Source organism: Oculina patagonica, chromosome 4 (assembly GCF_052425735.1).
Source record: "Oculina patagonica isolate OP01 chromosome 4, crgOcupat, whole genome shotgun sequence".
NCBI classification, from domain to species: Eukaryota; Metazoa; Cnidaria; class Anthozoa; order Scleractinia; family Oculinidae; genus Oculina; species Oculina patagonica.
This window is the reverse complement of record NC_135761.1, coordinates 50,335,304-50,363,271: the sequence shown is the minus strand read 5'-3', so window position 1 is coordinate 50,363,271 and position 27,968 is coordinate 50,335,304. Positions and strand designations below refer to the sequence as shown.

At 37.4% G+C, this 27,968-nt stretch overlaps 2 protein-coding genes across 2 annotated transcripts; one reads left to right on the top strand and one right to left on the bottom strand.

Moving 5' to 3' along the window:
* Positions 1–517: 517 nt before the first annotated feature.
* Positions 518–16,277, bottom strand: LOC144650450 (adenosine receptor A1-like). Its single transcript, XM_078510136.1, has 3 exons — positions 16,210–16,277; positions 4,575–4,661; positions 518–1,879 (listed from the first exon to the last, which is right to left on the bottom strand). Exon 3 carries the CDS (start codon positions 1,828–1,830, stop codon positions 928–930), a length of 903 nt encoding a protein of 300 aa, XP_078366262.1. The 5' UTR covers positions 1,831–1,879; positions 4,575–4,661; positions 16,210–16,277; the 3' UTR covers positions 518–927.
* On the top strand, positions 13,349–27,532 carry LOC144648549 (uncharacterized). Its single transcript, XM_078508076.1, has 6 exons — positions 13,349–13,356; positions 13,594–13,639; positions 14,039–14,255; positions 20,642–20,880; positions 21,620–21,724; positions 27,205–27,532. Exons 1-6 carry the CDS (start codon positions 13,349–13,351, stop codon positions 27,232–27,234), a joined length of 645 nt encoding a protein of 214 aa, XP_078364202.1. The 3' UTR covers positions 27,235–27,532.
* Positions 27,533–27,968: the final 436 nt, after the last annotated feature.

Here is a 27,968-nt window from a genome sequence, read left to right as displayed (position 1 = left end):
GCAATTTAACAAAATACAATTCGTCGGTTGTAACTCTAATGTAACTCTCTTGTGGTCCCTTACCTCAAAATATTTTCAGCCTTCGTATCCGAGATGTCCTTGATGCAACAGGAAGCGGCGTTTTATTTGCTTTAAAAGTAAATAAAAAATAACTACGTTTTCATAAAAGATTTGTTGTTAATAGCACTTCTTTGGTTTTATTTTATTTTGGCTTTACACAAACCAATCTCTTACGATCGTAATGCATTGCTCGCTAACCAAAGCTCGAAACTGTAGCATGATCGCTACTGAAACATAATAAAAAAATAATCATAAACATTATTCATAACACCACCTTGTCAGGAAGTGAGGATACTTGTAGAATTAAAATAGCTCGTCTAAAAGTAATCACATTTTTATTTATATATTTTCCGTTTTTAGCCGAGTGTGATTAATAAAAGTAATCTTAGCTGGAAAATCGCAATACAAAGACGCGGTCGTGAAATATTGTAGAGCTAATCTAGTTTAATCAAATAACGGACTCACTTCTACTTTACTTTCATTTAATTTTCCTCATTGTAAAACAAGTACGATTTGCATTATTTACAAAGGAATTATTTCAGCAACATATAAGATATTGGCACGTACTGTACAAGTGTAAAGTATATTGGTAATATGGCCATGGGATCCTGGTTGTTTGCTGCCTCTAACCAACCCATGACCAAAAGCTGTCCTCGGAACCCAGTTGAATTAGGGAAATTTCTAATAACAAGACTAAAAAATTCAGCCGGCAGAAAATAGCTGCGGAAATCAAGACTGCAATATGTGTTTATCTTTTTCTTACGTTGACTGAATCAGTACGAAATAAATATACCTATTTCGGTGGCAAACAGAATAATCTTTTTGACCTTGCTTTTCTTTATTTATACTTTTGCGCTTTTTTCAAACCTAGACGTGCACAAGATTGTAAGATCTCGTTTTAAAGCCTGATGAACTTTTAGTTGTACTTTGTTCAGGGCTTCTGCCATTTCGGGACTGAAAACATATGCAGGAATAAATTTTTTCAAGCAGAATTTCCTTGTATTCAGAAATTCTTAACGGATAGATAATAACATTAATAAAAGAATTACTAAATTGCAAGAGCTTCAAGGTATGAAACATTGCATAAGGCCAAGTCTGGCAAGGGAAACAAAAGAAGATGATGATGTTTATAATATGAAATGGAAACCAGGTTACTATAAAGGCTCCGGTAATAAGAAACAGTGTTTTTGCCAGTTTCCTATCGCGACCAGCTGCTTGAGGTTGGTTGGAAAATCGGCATTTCTGCTTCCTCCAAATCACAACGTAAGCAACGGATGTGAACACAAGAGGAGTTGACAGAGAAGTGTTTACTATGACAAAGAAGGTCAGTGTCGATATGATGTAGAAATGAAGAAGCACTCGGGCTAGAATTCCCAGCAAACCTACGATCCATGGGATACCAATGGCACACGTGTAGAAGCGTGACGTCAGCGTGCGATGACGAAGAGGCCATACAATGGCATGCATCCGCTCCAAGGAAATGCTGGCGAGTGTAAAGATTGAGATTACTCCAGTGAAAATGTCCACACATTGAAATGAGAGTATCAGGAGAAGCTTGTTTGGGTGAATACCAATAGCGATGTAGAGAGGAACCGATACAGCTCCTACCAGCATGTCTGCGATGGCCAAACTGATTAACAGGAAATGGGGACGTTCGCGAAGGTTTCGCTTCAGGAATATTCCAATGGTGACGAGGTTACCTGCAGTGACAACTATCGCTGTTAAACCAAATGTTACTGTCCAGAAAATATTCCAGTAAGTGAAATCCATGGATGAGGCTATTTCTTGCACCAATTCTGACAAACTTTTGAATTCTCTCCTGAAATTTAAATATATCACACTATGAGACGGCTATTAGAAAGCTCAGAGAGCGAATTCCTAACAGCTGCGACCTAATGTGTGCACACAGATTTCTTATTTTTTTTTCGCCTTGTCAGTGAGCGAGCGCGAAGTGTGAGCCACCGCTGAACGAGCGAAAAACATTAAACTTCTGTATACCTATTGGGGAATAAACAAGATAAAAAAACGCTCACACATGTCATCGCCTTATCACTTTCATCTCCGCCCTGACCAATAAAGTCGAGAAATTCGTTAATTGATCATGGAGTTGGTTTATGCATTATACAAGACAACCGTCAAACAGCGGCGCTTGGTCACGAGCGTGTTGAAGTTTCCGCGAAAGTGTCGCTTGATGCAAGTTTGCAAACGTTCTAGTCTAGATTTTACTGATAGAAAAACGGACAAATTAAGGCGACGGCCGAAATACCCAGTGCTTTTACGGCATCGTTTATGATGCTCCTTTAAGATGAAGCAACCAGGACTAAGGTATTCTCTCTGATCTGTTGCTGTCTCGCAAACAAAAACAGCACTGTTTTCGTGTGTCACTATGATTGACGCTGCACAGAATATTTAATTGTTCATGTCATTTAGATGATAAACAAACCTAGAAACAAGGTAATGAAAAAAATGTCCATTTATTAATTTATCACGGAATATACATGGGATAGGGATAATACATGCAATAAGAACGCATTGAATTATATAGAACCGGACTTTTCCTTTGACCCCTGAAGACGCATATGCGCGCGCTTCCAAATACGGTGTACATTTTGACCCAAAAATAGGGGCAAAAGGCACTTCTCTGCCCCAGTCCTCCTCGTTTATAGGTAGAAACAACGTGTTTCAAAATGGCGGTGTTTCTGGCTCGTTTGCCGTAGTTTTTTCCCCAATTTGTCAAGTTTTTTCGAAACACTGCTTACAGCTGTAATGTCTGGTAATTTAAAAATGGCGGCCTTCTATACAGATATGGCAGAAATTCATCGAATAATCCTCCTTACACCGTATGAAAGCGACGATGCGTGGGAGAGTAGTTCTGAGAGCGAAGACGATTCTGCCTCAGAAGATGCCGAAACTGAAGAAAATAATGACGAACCAGTGCCATCAACATCTGCAGCACGTGGAAATCGTGGAAGAAGTGTTTGTGGACGGCGAGCAACACAAAACAACCGTGGAAGAAATCATTCGAATGGTCAGCTATTCTTCAGTTCAGAAATGTACAGTTAATTATGGTTTGAGTGAAAGCCTAAGCTGTTATAAGGCATTTATGTTTTGAATGTTTTGAATTGTAGCAGAAAATTGTATCCATTATACTTCTTGTTTTCCTTTCTTCGCTGCAAGGAAGTGACCTGATATCTTAACCAAAGTACACATTGTTATAGACCATGGATTATTCTAATGATTTTAAGACCATAAAACATCAAAACCTTGTAAAGTGGCCAATGAAGGTCGACTCAGTATGGTCTTTGTTAATTTTTTTTGTCTTTTGGCAGCCATTTTTAATAAAAAATCCAACTAGTTAATAATTAACAATTAATTGTTTACATATTTAGTTTCCTCAGCTATTCTACTTTTCAGAAATGTATGGTTATGTATGTCTTGGGAGAAAACCAAGGCTGTTATGAGCCAATTTCTTTGCCTTGGTCAATTTCCCTTTAAAATTGGGCGAAAATTCAGGGGTCAAAGGGTTAAGTTTATGCCTGGCAAGCAGTTGTTGTTTTTGTTGTCGTCGTCATCGTCATCGTCATCGTCATCGTCGTTGTTGTTGTCTTTCCCTCCGGTGACTTTATTTAAATATGATACAATCACACCGAATTCCATCTCGCTCACGAGCCTCATGAGAGAGATTTTTGCTCAGTTTCCTCTACTGACAATATTATTTTTTTTTTGTAGTTTTGCCATGTAATGAGGGAAAAAAAATTAAACTGTTAAGTCCAAAAAGTAATCGTATTTACAAATTTTCAACACATAATTCTATTCTTTTCAAAATCTCAGCCTAGGATTTTTTCTTAAAATATTCTTAACATTTTGCAAATTTTAGCCAAGACTTTCTTATAAAATGTATTCTCATAGGAAAAAAGAGTGTAAAGAAGTACATTTGCTTCATGCAAATCGAGCCTGATGTCTGAATAGGCGTACACGTCTTTTTGGCAAACCTTTTTACTATTCAGAAAAAAAGGACATAGTCTGAAAATTCCGCCCAAGGGATGAATATTTTTCTTTCTTGATTCATTTTAGTTTGATCTGATCAAAGTTTAAGTATTAAAAAAAAAACACTGTGAATCGATTCGCGCAGTAATCTTTTCGCCTAACCTTGTTAGTAAATTTTATCTCCAACCTGATTTCAATAAGATGCTTCTATCAGTTCAGTTCAGTTTGTCGCGTACGATAAAAAATTCAGACGGAAATTACACTTTTTTTACTAGAATTGCAAATTAGCTATCTGATCCTGCGCTTCTTTAAGACTATTTGGCGATAAATCTAAAATGAAAAGGTGAGCGAAGTTTTTTTCTTTTTTTTTTCTAACAACGGAAAGGATAATTTCTAAACCCTTGCACTTCTGTAATTCCAAGTAAAAAAGTAAAGCCATGCTACCAAACGATTAAATGAGCTTTCATCATTTCTGGACCCTTCGCCCTCCTTTCTTCATTTTTCAATGACGCTTAGAAAGCACTTACCTTGAAGTTCAGCGAAGCTTTTGTTAGTCCTTCTTGACTTTCCTTCTTGTCGTTAACCTTTCCTTGTCACAAGACATATAGCACGTACTGTAGGGACATATCGTCAAATACAGCATCGTGCTGAGATAAAGGCGGGATGTTTGTTATCGCCGTAAATTTAATACCAACTACAATTTATTATTTATTTTTTTTTTTCAAAATAACTGCCACTATATTTATCCGAAGCCGAATTTTATTGGCCTATGGACAGAGAATAAGCGATAGCAATTCAAAATGTCTCCGATGTATCTTTTTCAAGCACACTTTTTTTTTAAATTTAAAATTAATTGATTACGTACGAAGTCACACGCTCTTCGTTTTATATTTCCTTTTCGCCCACGCGATATGAGAAAACGTTTTTGTTCTAATATTTCCTTTTTGGTTCCAAACAAGCTGCTGTTTATTTTGTAAACGGAGGGAAATAAAGTTCATGTCATCCTAGACTCGTGCAGTAACAAAGTGGTGTAGCTTAATTTTTGAATGGGTGAAATTTTACGAATAAAATGATGTTGAAAAAAATTACATTGCATGTCACCTCTCACAATAATGTCATTTGTTATGATAGTACGTGCAGCAAGACGGCCGTGTAATGTTTTGCGGATAAGACGTCCAAGAGACTATTCACTATTGACGTAGAAGGAAATTGCAAACTGAAATTATGTCTTCTTGCCAGACAAAATGTCTAAGAAGATAAATTGATCGATAGCAATCGAAGATAAAGTTTATTAATAACTGTTGTTTACCGATCCAAAAAGCAAAGAAGTGTAAACACCGCTCAGTATGTTAAAAAAAAGCTTGTTGATACATTTTGACTATATTTTGAAAAATGGCTTAAACAGTATTGCTTTTAAATTGAAATTATATACTAAAAGATGCAGTTCTAATTTATTTAAATTGTTGAGAATTCCGGGACTTCGGCTTAGAATTAAAAGCGTTATAGTAAAAGCCAGCTAGGACGTTGCACAAAGGGTTACTAAGGAGTCAAGCAAAATAGTAAAAAGGGACATTATTAATCAATAAGGAAGGGGCAATACATATGGCATCATATATTAGATATTCCTGGGGGGTTCGCCCGGAAGGGAGCACTCCCATATATGAACTATACAGCTATGTGCCGCTGTGAAGGGTATGTTTTTGAATTCAGAGAGGTTTTTGTCTAGAATAGGGTATCATTTGCCGGGACACTGATCAGTTGATAGATGGTTTTCCATTAAAAACACTCAATCGTGATACAGTTCTAAAAAAGCAAGATTAGTCTGGGATAGGAAAGAGCTTTTCGGTGTCTAGCGTGGTGAGGGGTTGCAAAATCAACTGAACATAGTCTAGTATAGGGTAAGGGTTTGAGTACCCTGGGTGCCAGAGGGTACACACAGAGTACCCGGGGGGGGGGGGGGGTGGGTAAAACTTGCAGAAGCTATAGTGCGGCGCCAAAGGGTGAGTATTCGAAACGGTTTTGTCTGAAATACTAGGGTTCTGCTAAAAATATGGTTTGTGTATATTTTTTTTCTCCCACGAGAAGTGCGATAAGTGCAGCAGTCAACCTAAACGGTTTGACAAGCACAGATTTTGCCCTTGCAAACAATATTTTTTTATCATTTCTAGCCATGCACAATTTCCTGTTTGGTTCTCTGAAGCAAATTGTTGTTACATTATCAGCTGGCGAACCATCAGGTGTGCCTTACTTTGTAAATACAGCATTACCAAAAATAAACAGATAATACTGTAGATCTCAGCGCCACATTTATTTTGAAGGTCATTCGATTTTGGTTACTCTAGTTTAAACCCCTAAAAAACACTTTCTAAAAAAGTGTGGCAAAAAAAAACTGAAAGAAACATATAAATATTGATTTTATGTCATTGCACTGAAGGCAGAAGAACTCTACATAGATTTATTCTTATTTTTGATTACATTTTAAATTACTTGGTCTATACATTTTGTAAGAAAGTGTAATAAAAAATACAAAAGAAAAAAATATACATATCGATGTCTGCGCTAAAGTCATAAGACCATACACGCATATGATCATTCTTTTGATTATTTTATTTTCGATCATTTGTTTTAAAATTATTACAGACAGTTGATTATAACATTTAATTTTGACAGCGGATGTTTTGGTTCAATGCAAGCTAATAACATCCCATTACCAGACATATGTTCAAGAAGGTCAAGGTGGCTGATAGAGCAATCGAATTTAGCATCAGAAAGTTTGAACAGACATTTCTTTAAACTGTATTTCGGATTTGCAGAGTGTTTGATAAAGTTTGATAAATAAATAGTTTCCCGATAACGGTATTTATCCAGTCCAATTGTTCGCTATTGAAGCTGTTTTTTGTTAATATTTGTTGCCAGTTGAGTTGACGATAGCCGTGGAACATTACGTACAATCTTTGTTTGGCCTCGCAGCCACGTTTCCAAGTAAACACTGGAGAGTACATGTGTGATTATTTTATCACGTGTGTCGGATTGTTTCAGAAATCCTCAGTCAATAAAATTAGGAAGCGACAACTCAAGTGTATTTTGTATGTTTGTCCTCAGTACAAGACTAGTACAAGATCCAAAAATAATGAACAAAATTATTTTTGTTAATCGCTGCACAACTTCACATTCGGTTCCGTTTTAACAAAGAAATTAAACGCTTTTAGGGAAGCGTCACATCGAAACGCATCACAATATCTATATATGGCAATATCTTGGTCGATGCAATATCTTGACCATGTCCAATCGAACAAAATCGAACCAATCGAACATAATTAAACACCAATCGTTCGATTAGGTTCGGTAATCGAACAAAATCGAACCTCTATTTTGCTGAGAATTCGATTTTCAAACCAATCAAATACTAGCCTGCGAGCAGGCTCACTGTGGGGCACGCGCGAATATACCTTGGGGCAGGCGGAGCGTAGCGATAAGGCGGGGAGTGGCGCGTAGCGATAACACAATCGAACTCAATCCGCATCGATTTGTAAATCACGCAGGGGGACGGTGCACGGGGGACGGTGCACGGTACAACATGTCCGCAATATAAACAAACAGGAGTTCTGTAATCGAACGTTCGATTAAGTACGAATGTCGACTGTTCGGTAATCGAACGTTCGATTTTGTTCAATTGACCAAATTTTATTGCCAATTCGATTATACTCGATTACCGAACCCAATCGAACGATTGGTGCTCGATTGAGTTCGATTACTGAACGTTCGATTGGATACGCCGCGTCCATATAACTAACGTCTGCTTTGTTTAATTAGAAAAAACCGCTTCTGCAAAAGGTGCTTACACTAATAAATTCAAAGTTTTTAATTGATCGAGACGCGTCATAATTCAATGGTAGATTTTAGTCATCATTGATTGGAAATGTAAGGGTTCCCATTTTCGTACATTTCTTTTCCGCTGTATGTCGCAGCTGCGTCAAAATTTAGACTCCAATCAAAGGAAAAGATGTAGCAATTAATTTTACCGGCTAAAATAAAAAAACACTTCTTGTCTTTGATCGTTCTCAATTACCAAAATATATATGACTTGAACGTCTGTGAATTTTCTGCCTTGTCAAAATGAGACGCAAATTTTTAAGTCGTCCTCCAAGGAATTCATTGAAAAATAAATTACCATCAGTCTAAAAGCTTGATAAACAATTTTATTTACTTGTGCTGTATAGCACGCTGTCAATTGTCGGCACGTGCACTCAGTAATAAGCTGTTTGTTATGATAATTGTTAAGTGAAATGCACATTATATTTGTTGCCTTTACTCATCAAGTTAAGGAAAGAATAGTTATAATAATTATTGTTAAGCACTACGATTGGGGTGTTAACGACAAAAAACACCATTACTGTTTTATTTTTGTTTCTCTATTTTTATAAGCCACAAACTAGTCCGCGGTGTCTCAGTCTGCGCACTTTGATGAAGCTCAACTTTTTGAAATAGTGCAGGAGAACGCGAGGACAGAAAAATGGGTAAGAAACGATCTTATAGATAAATATTCAGACTAACAATTGTCATTTTAATAAACAAATTAACCGCATTTGCGCTGTTAGATAGCAAAATTCATAAATATGATTTGTCCGTGTTTTCTGATAGTCTCCATTTTTAGCTGTTCACACTAGAACTACGTAGCCAGCTTAGGTCGTTTTATTGGCGCTGTAGTTCTTCAAAGGTTCTCAATTTGGATATCAGCAGGACTTTTTTCATTCACCCTACGTTCGTCCTCATAATCATGCATGAACTCTCTAACTGGTCTGTCACTGTGCCCCTGACGAGAATGACAGGCTTCCTGAGTGCAGATATGCGTATTTTTTTTTTCTTTATCAATCTATACCGATAACTATTCTTTTAGTGAGCTCACTAAGCTATTATCACTATTATCTGTATTTTTATAGGCTTTTGTTAAATAATCTTCGAATTATTTAAATCATATTTGTTAACATCTACGTGGTTAAGATCAGCATGATAATTCTTATCTGTTTTGCCGCGAAAATGTTATTTTGGACCTGAAAGTGAGACTTAGCAGAATCTTGAAAATCTGAACACAACTCAACGAGAATACTTGCGTCAACGAAAAGCCACTGTTGCGGTGCGTACAAAAACATTGTTTCGAAAGAATCGTTAGGGAGGATACAGTAAACACCCGCGTGTAAGAACCTAGTGGTTTAAGAACCTGCTGGCAGAAATTTGCCATTTTAATACCCCAAAATATAAGAACCTGTTTAGCCAAGCAAATTTCAGCAGGTTCTTATATGTGGGTTATAGAAAATTTTTATAACCCACATGTTAAAGCCATATGTTAAAGTTTAGTAGATTGACCAACTGTTGACGAAATTTTAGAAAAATCTGTAAGAGCGTTTTCAAGTAAATCAAGAATGAAATTTTCAGAAAAACACCGTTTTAATACAAAATAGGCGCCTTAAAATTGTTTCGTATTATTTGAGCACAGTTTCTCTCACTGAAATATAAATACTTACACCATCAAAGACCATTAACTAAAAGCGAAAGACTTTTTGCTTTAATTTGTTAAAATATATCGACTGCCGATTGTAAGAAATTATAAGAAAATACCAAAAACTTCATTCTTGATTTACTCTAAAACGCTCTCACAGATTTTCCTAAAATTTTGAGCACAGGTAGTAAATCTACTGTACTTGAACATATCAAAAAATGAATACCAAGTGTCAGTCTAGATTTCGAGAAAACCAAGCTTGTTTGAGAACAAAAGAAAACGTCAATGGTTGCTATGGTAACCTTTGTGACAAAGTGACGAGTAAAAAATTAAAATTTGGTCATATTTGATCATTATGGTGTATTTTGGCAAAAATCGAACATTGGCTTCCTAGATAATTTTAATTTTCAAAACAACCACCCTTCGGCTAAAAAAAACTACATCGAGCCTCCTTAAAGTATTTTCTCTGTCGCGAGAAATTTCGGACATGGTTGTTAATTTATCTTAAACGTTTGTCACTAAATTTTAATTTATACTCGAGACTCGATGTAGTCAAAAGAAAAAATCGAGATGAATTTTAAATCAATTGGAAATAAACCAACTTAATCATCAATTGTTAGTTTTTCCTCTGATTAAATCTACACCAAACTAGGAACAAATGGAAACCTTATGAAAAAACTGGACGTGTCACGAACTTATTGTTAAAATTAGATCGAAACTCAAAAGAGCCGATTGCAACCGTTAATAAAAAATAATAATCAGAAATGATAAAACGTATTGAAAGGTGCGAGAGTTTGGTTTTAATAGCACCGAATATTGAACGGCTTAATAGGGGACAATAGAAAATGAGTTTACCTTAGTAAAACTAACGAGATGTATTAGGTATCACAAGTGCTTGCAAAGTTTTGTTTTGAAGGTATGCACACCTGTTAAAACTAAGACTCACTTTTTCCATCTTCCACTGAAATTTTCTAAAACATTTTTTGAAACCTATTGCTTGCAGTTGTGAATTGTCATTTGAGATGATCACATTTGTAACAAGAAGCTTGAGAAGCTTAAAATCGGGCGGTTAATAATTAACTATATGCTTTGACTTGAAAGGCAGGGTACAGTACAGTAAAAAATCACCTGAAAAACAGTTTACACTTAACTAACACTCAGTCGGAGGTTTGCGTAAGTCACAGTCTGCATGAGCTGTATTAGTGTGTAGAACATAATATCTAGAATGTTTTCAAGTTGCATTATTACTTAATGACATAATGGTCTCAATTTATAAATATATTTCGCACGATGCAAATAAACGATTAAACTAGACGACTAAAAAATATAAAGTTTTAACACTAAGCAAAGTGTAGCCTTTTCGCAATACTTAATAAAGGCGGGGTTTTACCTGAAGACCATTTTTCCAACGCTTTAGGTGGCTGACGCATTTCGGTATTTTCCGGCCCTTACACTTTGATGGAACAGTACTACAACTCTTAGTAGTACTGACCCAAAGTATAATGGCTGGAAAATACTGAAAACCATGTCAGCGGCGTTTCAAGAATCCAAAAAAGCTTTACTTATCCCATATATCTTTGTTTTGCAGTATTTTGTTAATTTTTTGGCGATTTTGGGGGATATCTGGGAGGCGATATATTTTGTCAAAGGATTAGTAAAATTTAGACAAATAAGAAATATTGGAGATTTAATGTGAAAATTGGTGGACGGACACCAACCAGTCCCCAGACAACCTAGAGTGCTCTTGCAAGAGGGTCAACTGTTTTGTGGTGTTTCCATTTTTTTCTTCAATCCCTTCGTTAACTCTCTTAAAATTTCATTCGAATTCAGGTAGAACCCCACCCTTAAGTTTTGTTCTTGTGAGAAAACAACAGAAGTCAAAGGTTGCGTGATATAACAAAGCATAGATTTTAATTCTCCCTCCCTTTCCCTCTTCTCAGCCTTTCGCCCTAACCTGTCCCTCCCTTTCTACTCCCGTCCTCCCACTCCTTCCCCTCTCCTGCAGTCTTTTACTCCACCCTATCCCAGCGAGCTTTCTACTCCAATTACCTCTCTACCCCACCCCTCACCAGCGTTTTGGGGGAGGGAAGGGGGTAGTGTCAACAAAGCGGAGGTTTTGGGTGACCGTTACACCGTACTCCGAGGTTTGCATATGTTACGCAGTTTCCGTAAGCTCTAGAAGTCATCTTCTTTTTAACACACACGCCTAGGCAAGCTCCAGCTTAGGTTTGAAAATTTATATTGCGTTACAAATCTTCAACAAAATCAGCTCAAACCAGTTGAATAGCATAAAAAGGAAATTCATTTCACATCAAAACAAAAAAAAGTAAAATGTGGAAAAATATAGAAGGGTTAAAGCTTTTACAAATCAGGGCTTTCAACAACATGGTTTTGGGAAGTAGGCGGCAGGGTATTTTTCGAGCGTCAAAGGCGCAAGTCGCCTAGGGGGATCTGAGGGTACCCCCCCCCCCCAAAAAAAAAAAAAATATATGAAATTTAGATGCTTGAAATGCTATTTTCGGCATTTTTCATTCAAGTCGATGTTTGCATACATTTCCTGACCGTTTCAGTATCCTTTTTCTTGGTTTTTCGTTTGTACGCGTACTAATCTGTGCCAAGCAATTAGAGAATAACGGAAATTTACCTTAATTTTGATCTCCCATACCAAGATCTTAGAGTATAAACCGCTAATAAAACACAACGCACTTGATAATAATTCTCTAAGGTTATACACCTTGCAGTATTAACATACTAACGAACTTGATAACAAACCCCATGTCATACTAAAGATTTTTGCTGATCAACATAGAAAATAAGTTCACAAAGGTTTGTTCCCAAAACGTTTTTTTTTTACTGTACAGAAGGTCTGTATATTGACCTGTCACTTGTATACCGTATTCAAAAATTCAGAACAAATCGACAAACAAAAGAGATAAACTAATAATAAAGCCAGGATCCGAGCAAGGATCCGAGCCAGGATTTGAGCCAGGATCCGAGCCAGGATCCGAGCTAGGATTCTAACCCTAACCCCTAACCCTATTATAAAAGCTAACCGCAAGCAACCCAAGATAAAGTAGGCTAACCGTAGTGCTATTTTAATAGGCTAACCAGAGTGCTAGTTAGGCTAACCGAACGCTATTTAGGCTAACCGGAGTGCTATTCAGGCTAACCGGAGCGCTAGTTAGGCTAACCTGGCTCTGATCCTAGCTCGAATCCTGGCTCTGATCCTTGCTCGGATCCTGGCTCGGATCCTGCCTCGGATCCTGGCTCGAATCCTGGCTCGAATCCTCGAATCGTTAGAGACAGGCAAGATACAGCCGTTTACTGGCAGTCTTTGAAAATCCTGAATCTCGTCAAAATGAGTCAAAATAAAGTTTTAAAATTTCCTTTATCAATATGGTTCTTATCTTTTTATTCAATTCTATGAACTGCTTTTTTGTAGAACTTTCCAACAAAGATTTCAATTTCCTCAAAGTTTCGGGAAAAAGGATAGAAAATATTTCGTGCAGAATGTAATTCAATTAAGCGAATGTTTTCACGTCTATAAATACTGAATATTTAGCTTTTAAAACTGACTGTGGACAATGAAACGTAACTCACCTGAGTATAAATTCGTATATTTAAAAATTATATACAAAATTCAATAGCATGTATTACAATCGACAACAGTTGTTCCGAGAGAATTCTTATAAAATTTGCATAAAAATATTCTGACAAAACGCGACATTTTACAATTCACGACAGTAGATACGGAATAAGAAATTATAATCAAAGTAGTCAATAAGTAAATTTATCTTGTGCGTTATGCCATGGTATCACCCTTGCTGCTGACTGCGTGAAAATTCTAGATCTAAAACGTGCAATAAACCAAATCTTATGCCTATTGTACTGGTATATAATTAAGTCGTGTTCTGAAAGTCTAGAAATTGCTATTTAAACATCATGTAATACACACAGCGTCTGTGAGTCTGATCAGTTTAAGAAAAGAAAAATTACCTCTTGCGGACCGCATTTCATTACTGATCTATTAACACTTTTTTCTTTGTCAGGAGCGTCACTGCGGTTCCTTTTTCTCGCCATAAGCTGGTGCCCACGGTAAATTCAGAAATTATCGTCTCATAACACATTTGGTATTTAAAGAAAACAATTGTTTGATATTATTCTTGACAAAAAAAATGCCTTCGGATTTTATACGGAAATAACATTTGCTATAAAGATCCAGATCCATATCGCGCGCATTGACAAGCGACATCTGTATACGTAATCTTGCGTCCAGACCGTTGAGAGAGAACATTTTCTCTGCGTTGCATGCAGAGCGCGACAGGTAACTACCTAAAAATAAACAATAAATTCAGCAGAAACGTTGTTAATATTGTAGGCGGTTTTTATATCAGTCAGTAAAAGCGCGTATTCAGTCAGCCGTATTCAGGACATGCAAACTTCATTACAATAACTGAGTGACCGTGCGAACTCGATTTACCAATTTGACCAAAGATTACATTTTTTATCAGCTACAAGCGGACTTACGTTCCAAACAAATTTGGAAAAATAACCAAAGAATTCAGAAATGTCACTTCCCACTCACTGAATGAGCGGTGTCAGAAAGGAATGCCACTTTCTATATCATGGAGTTTAAACGAACCATACCCTCTAGTAATGGGACCACGAATTGGCAGAAAACTGGGTTTTGCCGCCCGAGGAATATTTCCAAGCAAGTAGGATGGAAATAGCTCTTAGTCTAATCGCAAATTATTTTCAAGTCTGAGTGGAAAACTCCAAAAATCGGTTTTATGACCGATTTGTATTTTATTTTTCTTTTTTGACTAATTATTAGGCCGATTTTTGTTTAAACAATAGACTGTTTCTGTCGAGGAACTATCGGCTGATAGTTGCCCCGTGGAAATTTGAATATTAGCCCGAGAAGCGAGGCTTCGAGGGATAATTATACAGTAAAACAATTTCAAAGACATATGTCCATACCTATGTGGAAATTAAACATTAAAGCAAAAATGTTATTTTTTGACAGTCGTTCAGAAATTTCAGATCATTAAATACTGGGTAGTGCAACGTCACAGCGTAAAAAAACAATTATGAACTATACCTCGATATAACGAACATTTGGTTTTTTTCCCGCAAATTTGTTATATCGAGGTTTTCGATATAACGAACCCTCGATATAACGAATAAATTTCCCCAGTCCCTTGGCACTTCGTTAAATCGAGGTTTCACTGTAGTTTTAAGAACATCAAATTTCCAAGGGGCAACTATCAAACCGATAGGTCTGAGACAAAAACACTCTAAAGTTTTTATTGTTCGCCACTAAATTTTCTTCCGCTCACCAATTCAAAAACGAGGATCGTGAATTAATTTTTTACTTTTCAGAATAAAAGCTCATAAAAGCCGAAATTTAACAAAAGAAACAAAACCAGACAAGACAACCCACTAAATGCAGTGAATTTGGATGGTTTTTTGTTTGCAGGTACGCTTGTTTACAAAAAAATTCACGGGCTTGCACTATGGGCTGAAAGTGCCCTCCGCGAAAGCGATGAACACTATCGCGTCACGTGATCAATTTAAACCAATCAGAATCGGAGTTAATTTCGTGGTGAATTATAGGTGTTGATAGGGACCTTCAGATTGGAGTACAAGTACGACTTTTTCGAATGACACATCTCATACCAATCTCGTAACCAATAGTCAGCAGCTGGTCAGCAACAGGGACTAGTGAGGGTTTTAAGAACGTAACTGAATTTAAATTCGAAAGTTCTACTACACGTACTCCGATCTGAAGGTACCTAATTAGTTATTTGGGACTTATTACCAGTATCTAGGATGCCATGGGTTCGGTTCCCGTCGGGGACAAAAATTTGTTTTCTTTGTCCCACGCTCGTGTCATGTTGAATAATTTCTTCACTATTTATCACCGAGCTTGAAATTTACCATCTTTATTATTTACTACACACTTGATGAATTCGACATTGCTGATCCTAGCAGTATGCAGGACGCGTGTCACATATCAACCTAGTAAATGGCCCAGCTCACAACGAGTCTCTCGTAGCTCAGTTGGTTAGAGCGCCCAACCGGTATTCTGGGAGGCCATGGGTTCGATTCCCGTCGGGGACTCAGAATTTTTTCTTTGTCCCACGCTCGTGTCATGTTGAATAATTTCTTCACAAGTTATTCAGCTTTACTGTAGTTTGCGAAATGAACGAACAACTAGTTTCAGTAACCAAGTAAGTTAAACGGATTCCGCTGAAGTTCGGCTGAGTGCGCCATAGGCGTCGAGGCGGGGGGCGGGGCTGCCCCCCGTCCCGGCTCTCGGCCGCCTGGCCTCTTCCGGCTCGGCGCGTCTCCCTCTCCTCCCCCCCGGGCGGCACGGCCTGTCGCCGGTGGCGTGTCCTCGTCGCGGGCGCTGCTCGTGCGCGCTCACCGGGTCTCCGTCCCGGCCCCCCCAGCGCCCTCGCCTCCTCTCCCCCCCTAGTCTGTCCCCCCTCTCCACGGCACATCACTCTGCTCCCCCCCCTCCTCCCGCGCCTCCGCGCGTCCGCACTATGGGCCGCGGGGCGCTCCTGGTCTGCCCTTTCTGTCGACATCTAATATTATTCTCAACTTGCTTGCTATAGTGTTGTTAAATCAGCTATCGACAGTTACAAAATATGACTTACTTTACTGGAGGTTTATCGGTTCTTTTTTCCTAGGTGAAGTTTATCTTCAGCGATCAGCTAACCCTTCGTTACAGGTGGAGAACTAATCGACGATCTGTGCTCAGGCGCTGTCAGTTGTAATAAAGTAACGATATTTATATCATTGGAAAACGTGACGTTTAGATTATACCTCACAGTTTCGTAGACTCGCTAGCGCCAGTTAAGCTTTCAAACAGTCAGTGCCCACTTGTATTGTAAGTAGAAGTACAGTAAACCCTTTTAACTACAATCGTTGAAGTGGAAAGGAAGAACAACACAACGTCGAATGATTGAATTTTCCAATAATAGCACCCTAGCTATAAACTGAATGAAATTAGCTTTTCGTGTTTTAGCGTGTTTTGGAGTGTTTTAAATGCTTTTTTGCGCCATCGTGGAGCCTATAAATGTACCTGCTAATTAAACTTTAGAGCGTTTTAGAGCAATTTGTGCTTTTAACCATCGAGATGGAGATTAATGTCCCCCAATAAAGCGTATCTGCTCAAAAATTGCTGTATGATTAGTATGATTTAGAGCATTTATATTTTTTAGTGCAATTTACGCTGACGTGGAGGCCATTACTTTCGTCTAAAATAGCGTTTCGTGTTTCTTTAAACACATTTACGATTACAAGAACCGGGAAAAAATAGAGAAGAGATGGGGCTTACTTGACAGCATTTTTCTTTTAAAACGATGCTTCCTTTAAAGTAAAAAGCCTGACTACTAATTTTCCTACAATTGACTGAACAAAATTAAAGTTCGTATAAATCGTAGTTGATGTTCGCGAAGAGAAGCCTTCCTTTCTTTAAATTAAGTTGAACAATTGAAAGATCGGGCAACATACCTCGGGAAACTCCTGGACCGGGAATATTCATTCTGTTTATTGATTTGAACGACTAAATTCAGCTAGCTTTAAATGCTTTTTGAATTTTGGACAGACGAAAAGAAAAGAAATTCAGAATGCAATTTTATTTCCAATTCTGGAAAGCATTTGTCGAGAATCTGCATAATCCGGTATTGAAAATACAGTCGCCAACCCGATAACTCGAACCCTCGCTAACTCGAACCTCGCGCTAACTCGAACCAAAATCGATTTCCCCTGGATTTCCGTCATACATTTACTGTACTATTACCCTCGGTAATGTACCCTCTACAAACCTCGGTTTGTAGAGGTTAATACCTATGCTTTCAAATCCAACCTTAGAAAACGTTTAAGGATTATTGCCAGAACGAATGAACTGACCATTGCTCGAAAAAGTAAATTGCAGAAACAGCCTATAGCGTTGTTCTCTTTGAAACTTACAACGTTCGCAGCTGATTCGCTTTGTTTTACTTTACTTTACGTTCTGTTTTATATTTAACAATTAGACTACGAGTCCGAGTTTTCTATGAGCGAATAGTCAACCAGGCGCAGCCGAGTGAATATCGCACAAAAAAAAAAAAAAAAAATAATAAAATTGTTTTAGTAGAAACTTTAAAGAATTGCAGTCCAAAACCTACAATTTTATGTACTTTTTAAGCCAAAAATCAAGAAAAAATTCACCCTTGAAAGAGCAACGCGCGCGTGATTGTTTTCTATCGGCGAATAGAAATCGATGGAAGAACCAATAGGATTCGCGGATTTCAAATAGAACACGGCTGAGTTTCTACTAAAGTGATTTAGAAATGTATTGTTCCTTTTTCTTTTGGCTTCTGTATACTCGAATTAAATTTGTTTAAAATGTACACTGGTCAAAGCTGTATGAATAGAAAATCAGTAAACACCATTTTTCCCTATTTCCACTCATTTGTTCTCGACTTTCGATAACTCGAACTCCCGAAGTGAAGTGTAGTACCACTTTACCGTAACCCGCCACTAAATAAAGTACCTTATTCTCACTTAATTTCGCGAGTACTATATTTCGCGATTTTAAAAAAAATCGCGAAATTTAATACCCGCGAAATAAAGGGCACGCGAAGTTTAAAATCGCGAAATTTAATATCGTACAGATAATATAAAAAATAATGAAATTCGATCTGTTTTATCATAGTTATTCTAACATATCTGAGCTTCATGTTTAGGAGTTTCTGTTTAATTTTGTCCATTAGTTATCTCCCACTCTATCAGTCGCACTGTTCGAACTGTTCTCTGCCGCCAAGTTCCTCAAAATCTCGCTCTTGCAGTCGTAGATGATTCAGAACCTATTAAGGATTTAGACCGTTGAATACCTTATGTTTTGTTACGCGTATATTGTTGTTTGCTGTTTTTACGATGACTTTCATATTATAATTATGTTGTTACAGTTTCGAGGTCAAAGCTTCATATTGAAGAACAGGTCAAAATCGCGAAATTTAATACACTCCAATTGCACCTTCCTCTCAAAATCGCGAAATAAGTACTCGCGAAATTTAGTAAGAATAAGGTATTGTTTCCTCCTTAGTGAAGACAGCAGATCTGGCCCCGGTATTTCGAAGGCTGGATAACGCTATCCACCGGATAAATCGCTATCCAGTGCCAAGCATGTTTTGCTAACACTTATCCGCTGGAAAACGATTCATCTAGTGGAAATGTGTTATCCAGCTTTCGAACAACCAGGGCCAGGTGACTTGTTAAACATTGCATGACTCGTGGCCGAAAACAAACCGTTGTTTAATGTGTTCATGGGAGAATGTTAAGTAAGCCATTTTTCTGTTGTACAAAATTACTTTAAAATTGAAGGAAACCTGAAAAATACAGTTTTCAAGAGTACAGAAAAAGGCCAAAGAAGTTATGATAAACCTAAGGATGTTACGACTGAGGATGATTATAACATTGCAATCGCAAACTTGGCCATTTTTTAGAGATGTGTCATTTCTTACATATGTGCCCCTTTAACTTTGAATTCCTGGTTTCGTGCAGTAACCAAAGTGTGTTTTGACAGATTATCGATTAAATATCAAAATATGTCAATATAAGATTTTGGTCCAGTTGTCATAACTGTAGGCAGAGCAGATTATATATAATGTTTCGCAATGATCTCGTTTGGCGGTAAATAAGGCGGTTATGTTCTGAGAAGGACAAATATGCTCTCCAACTGAGAGTTGTCTCTCATTGTCGGTCACAGCATGCTGATCATCTTAGCGTTCGCTCTATATACCAAAACGGACACGTCATGCGTTCGTGAGAACTAATAACCATGGTCGAGTAAAAAATAGGTTCGCAACGCATACATGTGTGACCTACGAGTCCACTTGTAATTGAAGTAAATTGTTAAAACTGAAGAGAAAGTTATGAGCTAGAATTATAACACAAGCCGGGCCCTGATGTATTGGCTTGTATAAAAAGAACTAACTCGTGATACGATCACCTAAAAAAACTTTGGAGACCACGCACACACGTACAACCAAAATGGCGGACTCGGGCTAGATAAAAACTTGTACCCAGGCTCTCTCACAACCCACGTGACCGGCGCTTGACTCTGGTGGACAAATAAATGAACAAAATCGATTATGCCAACCAAACGCGAAAACTTGCAGTAGACAGTTTTTACCGAATACAATCCGTAAATATTGACAAGCCCCTAATGTGGGTCTCGCGGTTGACATTTATTGCAAAATTGCTGAAGAAAACTGCCCTCATACTGACCACAAATTTGTTTCAAGATTAAACAACTTATCAAACATTAACTGTTGCTAAATACATCTCATATTATAAAGCCCGTGTTTGAAACTGAGAAAGAATATGTATCTGATCAATTGAGGATTTCTATCGAGCGTCATTTGGCAAATTTTGACGTCCTTCGATTCGCCTTGCGTTATGCGATTACGTGAAATGTTATAAATACAATTTTATCAATTACGGGTATGCAGTGCCCTTAAAGGGACTGTGTCACGGCTGAGTTTACGTTAAGTTTATTTTATCACGTTTTGCCAAATACTCGCTATGAAATGTAGTCTTTGTAAAGAGATTACTCCAATGGGTCTAAATGACAAAAAAAACTTCATTACAACCAAATGTGTCTCCGGGGCGTTTTAATTTAAAGTTACGGGCAAAAAAGATTAACTTTCAAAAGTGTTCAGCCCAACAATATTAAAAAAAACCCATCGCAATCCGTTTCAAAATCCGTCGCTTTTGGCCATCCGTACCTCTTTCGTATTTGGTGTGTTATTGAAGTGTTCCTTTACTGTTTTAACAGCTTTTTGTATATAAACGCATTAAATGGTCATTTTCCACATCATGCCTAAATCTAGCTAATTAAATCCTTGACACAGTCCCTTGAAGTATAAATTCATGATTGTTATCAACGGATGTGAATTTTGATCAACAGGTGTTGTTCAACAGGTTTTATAACAGGTTTGATCAACAGGTGTTGTTCAACAGGTTTGATCAACAGGTTTGCTCAACAGGTTTGATCAACAGGTTTGATCAACAGGTTTGATCAACAGGTTTGATCAACAGGTTTGATCAACAGGTGTTGTTGTTGTGTTGTTCACTACTGTTGTAATGGAAGTAAAATTGTTTACGGCACATTCATGAAGAGCAACAGAGAAGCAGAGGAACACTTTTCAGAACAAATGTACGATTTCACATTCCCGGTGTACCAATCCAAACTGGACAGAGACAAGTACAGGGACCAACCGTTTGTGTCCGTGGTGGCAGCGCCAAGGGTCGTGATGTTAGTCTACGATGGACCCCAGGTACAAAACGTCAATTTTGACAAGATTAAAATTGCATTATATACTTTCGGAAAATTATAGAAATCCGTCAAGTTTGTAGTCCAATTAAAGGGACTGTGACACGGCTGAGTTAATTTTATTTTATAAAGTTTTGCCAAATACTCGCTATTTAACGTAGTGTTTGTAAAAAAATTACTTCTAGGGATCTAAATGACAAAACCATAGCTTCATTGGAACCAAATAAACTTTATAAATAAGCTTCGATAACTGTTCGGCCCTATAGTATTTCAAAAATCCATATCGTAATCCTTCTTAATCTTTTTCACTTTTGACCATCCATATGTTCTTTTGTATTTGCTGTTTAATTGAGATGTTCTTTCACCGTTTCAAGCGATTAATCCGTAACACACTCCCTAAAGAACGGCCTTTTCGGGCAACTTTTTAAAGTGCCTGCAAGTGAAAAGGGGATGTTTCGAATATACAAGTCCGGTTAGGGAAGCTTTACAAGTGGGAATGAAGGCTATACAGTAAATCAGAGTGCTAAGGGACCACCACACACAAAGGGATCCAAGAGCTGTACAAGATGGTCGGCTATGGGACCTAATAAAAAGGCATGGGACCCTGGACAGGGGTCGCAAAACTACGGAGCTTGCAAAGAACTATTTAGTGAGGTAGAGAGACCATACATTGGGGTTCATTGAATAACCGTTTATTATTCGTCGTTTTGATGTAACTGCACTTCAAATTATTTTTGTCCTAGAAAACCAGAACACAGAACTTTGCTGATACGATATTTAATGCCTGGCCATTCCTGATATTTATCCTGGCAGCAGCTGGGGCATCTGGGATGATCGTCTGGTTATTGGTAAGAGTTGAGAATTAAGATGCTAACTTAACTTCTTTAACCCTTAAGGTGGCTCCATAGGGTTTCTTGACCGCGCGAAGAATGGGTACGAAAGGGCGAGCTTGAAATGCCGGCAAATCAAAACAAACATGGCGGCTTCACGCGAGCGTGAAATTTGAGGCGAGAAAACGCGAGACTTGCTTCCTGCCAATGAAATAACACCCGTGCTTTCCTGTGTTGAGCAGATAAAAGAGTTTACAACACCCTAAAAAGGTGTTTACAACGTCCGCGGTGCTTCTGGCCGCTTTTGTGAAGTTCGTACGATCGAAAGCAAAAGAGAAAATAAAGAATAGTCTCCGCGATTGTAAAATACTTGGAGCAGAATTTCAGAGATTCTGCTACATAAAGGATTAAGGTATGTCTCTAACTAACCTTGGGGTTAACAGATATTCGCACAAAAACCGACAACAACGGGGAACGCTCGTCTTTACACATCAACTCGTATGGTTCGAAAGTTCGCGCATGCTCAAATAGCGATCTTGGACAATTTCTATTCTGATGACGTAATTGTTATTCGGGCGAAAATAGAAATTTTCCCCTTGTATTTACTAGAGTTTCCTTCGGTGAAATTCCTTAAAATTTGGCATATATGTGATACCTTTTTAACTGCCCTTTTTGCCGTTTTTTTAAAAAAATCTGTAGGCCAGTTTTTTTGCTTAGTCAAAAAAACACAAAATAACCAAAAACGCAAAAACGACCTGGACAACCCCTACTTTTTTTGTTTTTAAAAGTTATTTCTCATCAAATTCAATCCGTTGGGAGAATTTCAAAAAATTTCACCGAAGAAAATTAAAGAAATTTAAGATCAAAGCCATAAAAACACCAAAAAATAGCACTTTTTGAGTAGATGAAGCTCAAAAACAAAGGCCGTTATTTTAAAAAAGAATAATGCACAACATATTTTAGTCCTTGTTTTTAATATTTCGGCAGCTTTTATTTAACTAGTTTAAAAAATAACGCGAAAATGATCTCTTGATGGGTATCACTTGTGCGCGCGCCGTAATATCTCAAAACCCTATGGAGCCACCTTAATATGCTAAGTCCGGATTATTCCGGGATTTGGAGGAATGGCCATTCAACCACTTATGACGCTTGATCATGGTCTCCTTTCCAGGGTTTTCCATTGATTAAGATCAAAACTTTTCAGGCCAGTAGAAGGCGTGCACAGAGTAAAAGATAGAGAAAATAAAACCAAAACCAAAACCAAAAGGAAAGTAGCTGGGAAAAAAAATCAGAATGTTTCAGCAAAAAAAAAAAAAAAAACAAGTCAAATTTGGCTAATACGCATGCGCCAAAGTGAAATGTTGTACATTTTTACATGGAAATCTCATCAAAAACTTAATGCAGTGTCAGAAAGTGCATTTCTAGCGAAGTTTAGAGAATTTTAGGACCGTAGAGCCAACAAAACTGATTAGCGGTTAAAAAAAACGTGTTTTTCGGAGCAATTTCAGCATATTAAGGGTTAATAGCCGATACAAAACTAGAGAGAGACTCTTGTTCGCTTCACGGCACGAAAAGTTTCCTGACTTTGATAATAGACATCAAATGCCAACAAGTCATTTGATATCGCCTTTGACAGGGATTTGACGCACGTCGAAGTTAGTAACCGATTCTGATAAGAGTCCAAGTCACATTAAACGGTACCTTTGTCACACCTGTTCGCAGGCTAGCCCGGCCTGTTTTAGAGTATGCTGCCTAAGTCTGGCAGGCCATCGCGGGCTACCTCTCTGATGAATTAGAGTGGATATAAAAAATTGTGCTTCACATCATTTATCCTGACGCCGAATCATATGCTCATGCCTTACAGCTAGCTCAATTAGTTAGAATGGAAACCAAAAGAGAATACTTTTGCGGTAAATACACGAATCAAATGAAGTCAAATGAACATCCGTTTCACCATCTGTTACCGAGACCAGCACTAATAGAGTCTAAGAATAATTCAAGGCAGAAAGCGCCAAGGTTTTACCTGTATAATAATGCCATAACATGTAGGACAAAAAGAGTTGAAAGCTTTTTTTTACATTTCGCTACTTTTCGTAAATATTTATTATGCGTAGTCAGTTTTTGATAGATTGTTAATTGTAAATAGTATACTTATCATATCTCATGTAAGAGTTACTGGCTAATTCAGTTCCTTTTTAACTGCAAAAGAGTTTTAATATTTATTATTATTGTTATAAATACTCGGATCTGTTAAAAATAGTGTTTGTGTACATTTTTTCCACCACGAGAGTGCGATTTAATAAGTGCAGTTGAACCTAAACGGTTTGACGAGCGCAAAATTTTTTTTCCGTGTAAACAACACTTTTTTGTAATTTCTACCAATGCACTATTTCCTGTTTGGATCTCTGAAGCAAATTGTTGTTAGATTATCAGCTGGCGAACCGTCAGCTGTGCCTTTTGTTTATCATATAGCATTTCCAAGAATAAACAAATGATACTACAGATCTCAGTGCCACATTTATTTTGAAGGTCGTTCGATTTTAGTTGCTCTCGTTTAAACCCCTGAAAGAAACACTTATTAGAAAAGTGTGGCAAAAAATCCAGAAAGAAACAAAATCATATTGATTATATGTCATTGCGCTAAAGGCGGAAGACCTTCGCATATATTTATCCTTATTTTTGATTAAATTTTCAATTACTTGGTCGATTAGTTTTCTGACAAAGTGTAATAAAAAAAAAAGATAAAAGAAAAAATACGCAGATCGATGTCTGCGTTAAGGTCATAAGACCATACAAGCACAAAATTATAGTTGGTTTTGTTGATTATATTTTCAAGAATCATTTTTTCTAAAATTAGTACAGACAGTTTATAATAGCATTTAATTTTGACAGCGGATGTTTGGGTTCAATGCAAGCAATAACATCCCACTACCGGACAAGTTCTCAAGAAGGTCAAGGCCTGGTAGATCGAGCAATCAAATTTAGCATCGGAAAGATCGAACAGACATTTCTTTAAAACGTATTTCGGACTTGCAGAGTGTTTGAGTGATAGTTTATCGATTACCGTATTTATCCAGTCAAATTGGTCGCTACTGAAGTTTATTTTTTTTTTTGTTAATATTTTTTGTCAGTTTAGCTGCCGATAACCGTGGAACAATACTTACTTTATAAAACTGATGGAAATATTTGTTTGACCTGGCAGCCACGATTCCAAGTAAACGCCGGAGAGTACATGTGTGATTTTTTTAGCACATATGTGTGGGATTGTTTCAGCAATCCTCACTCAGTAGAATTAGGAAGCAATAACTCGGGTGTGTTTTATATATATCTCTTTTTATTCAGTATAAGATCCACAAATTATGAAGAGAATTATTTTTGATAGTCGCGGCACAACTTCACATTCGGTGCAGTGTAAACAAGGAAACGCTTTTAGGTAAGAGACACACCGAGACACATCAGAATAAATCATGTTTAAAATAGATTGTATAGAACAATTATAGCAGGCTCGAGAGAAGGTACTGAAAAGTAAAAATCATATCCAAGAAACTATACGAATTACAATTTCTATGTCTATATGACTAACGTCTGCTTTGTTTAATTAGAAAAAAACGCTACTGCAAAAGTTGCTAACACTGATAATTTTTTTTCGTTTTCAATTGATAAAAACGCGTCAGAATTCAATGGCAGCTTTTACAATCATCATCGATTAGCAATGTAAAGGTTCCCATTTTTGTACATTTTATTTCCGCTGTATGTCGCAGCTGCGTCAAAATTTAGACTCCAATCAAAGGAATGGATGCGGGAATTTAATTTGACCGGCTAAAATAAGAAACGCTGCTTGTCCTTGATGTTTGCAATTATCAAAATATATGACTTGAACGTCTGTAAATTTTTTGGGTTGTCAAAATGAGACGCAAATTTTTAAGTCGTCCTGCAAGGTATTCATTGAAAAATAAATTCCCAACGGTCCATAATGCTTTAAAATAAACAATTTAATTTACTTGTGCTGTATTGCACACTGTCGATTGCCGGCCGGCACGTGTAATCGGTAATAAGCTGTTTGTTATGATAATTGTTAAGTGAAATACACATTATATTTGTTGCCCTTACTCATCAAGTTAGTTATAATAATTATAATAATTATTATTAACCACTAAGAATGCGATGTTTACCGACAAAAAGCGTCATTACTGTTTTATTAGTGTTTCTTAATTTTTATAAACCACAAACTAGTCGATTGAATTAAATCCAAAAAGATCGGATGGTTGACTGTAAACGGTGTTTCAGTCTTCGCACTTTAATGAAGCTAACCTTTTTGAAATAGTGCAGGAGAACGAGAGGACAGAAAAGTGAGTAAAATATGATCTTATTGATAAATATCCCGCCTCAGAAGTGGAACTTTCTTAAAAAAAACGTAACATGCCTTGCGCTGTAAGATAGCAAAATTCATAAATATAAATTTGTCAGCGTAATGTGAAAGTCACCTGTCGACACTAAACCTGGCTATGCCATGACAATGTAGCTAGCCCAAACTGTTTGCTTGCGCTGTAGTTTTTTCAAGGGCTTCAAATTTTGATATCAGCAGGACTTTTTCTTAATTTTGTTTGAACGATAACCATCCAAAATGACCCATCGAAACATGCATTTGGAATAAAACGTGTTACTGTAGTATGAAAAATCGGCATTTTCCCCCCAATTTTGCCGCATAAAGCGGGCAAATTGGTCCACAATATATATATCGAAACGAAATTATGCGCAACCGGTCAACACACAACTGTTTAATGGCCAATATTATCATGCTAGACATGGCCAGTGATTCCCATATTAAACGTTCTAGTTTTCAAATTTACAGTATTTTCTCTACCACGAGAGTCTTGAAATTTCGGACATGGTTGTTAATTAATCTTTAACGTTTGTCACTAAAGTGTAATTTATCGAAAAGAAAAAAATCGAGATGAATTTTAAATCAATTGGAAAGAACCCAACTTAAACATCGATTGTTATAGTTGTTCCTCTGTTTAAATTCAGAACGAACTTAGAAGTGATTAAAACCTTATGAAAAACAGAACGTGCCACAAGAGCTTCATTGTTAAAAAAATGAAATTAGATTGAAACTGAAAAGAGCCGAATGCAACCATGAATGACAAAAAAAACACATCAGAAATGATAAAAGGTATTTGAGGAGCTTGGGTTTGGTTTTAATAACAGACTATTGAACGGCTAAATTAACAGGGGACAAGAGAAGACAAGTTAGCTCTGGAAAAACTAACGAAATGTATTAGGTATCAAGATAAAGAAGTTAATGCAAGTGCTTGAAAAGTTTTGTTTTGTATGCATAACTTGCAAAACTCAGAGCTACCAGGCGCTGGTACTATTTTTCCATGTCCCACCAACATTTTTTACTTATTACATGTAATTGTGGATTTTAATTACAGCTGGTGGCATTTATAATTAGTGAACTTCGAAACTAAGCAAGCCTCCATTAATTTCCTCCATAGCTTAGTCGCCTCTGCAAACGGCAGCGATGAAACGCCATGTTGCAAAAACAGTAGAGTTATTTTTACTGCTGGCGACACTTTTCAATGCTGACGCAGCCACGTCAGATAACGTTGAAGGACGTTACACAGAAGGAGCCCTAATAACAAGGCTACACTTTCGTCTCGATGGACACGTGTTTAACACACTGCGCGCCCTAAGTCTTCCTTCGTGTAGCCATTCCTGTTTGAGGGACGCAAGGTGCGTTTCAACAAATTTCAAACTGCCAAGACAAGAGAGGAACGGGATTTGCGAGTTAAATGTTGCTGGTGTGCTTGAAGGAAACGAGGATCGCTTGGAACCAGAAAAGGGTTTTGTGTTCTCTCAGTATAGTAAAGTAAAGGTAAAGAAAACATTCATAGCCTTCTTACAGACCTCTAAAATGGCTCGAATGTATGAAGAGTAGAGTGGAGTGCGTCGGCGGGTTAGTGCGCTTGACTCTGGATCCAACGGTCCAAAATCAAGTCCTGGTCGGGGTCATTGCGTTGTGTTCATTGGGCATGTCACTTTACTCTCACAGTTTCTGTATTCACCTAGGTGTTTTAAAGGCTACAGGGGAATTTATTGCTGGGGTAACCCCACGATGGACTAGCATCTCTTCCAGGCGGAGTAGAAAACTCCTAGTCGCTTCGACCTTGATAAGCTCCGTCTCGGTGGGCCACTAGGCTCGAACGCAGACATTTCCTTTTAATAGTTACCTTACCAACTTAATATTTCCACCTTTTTG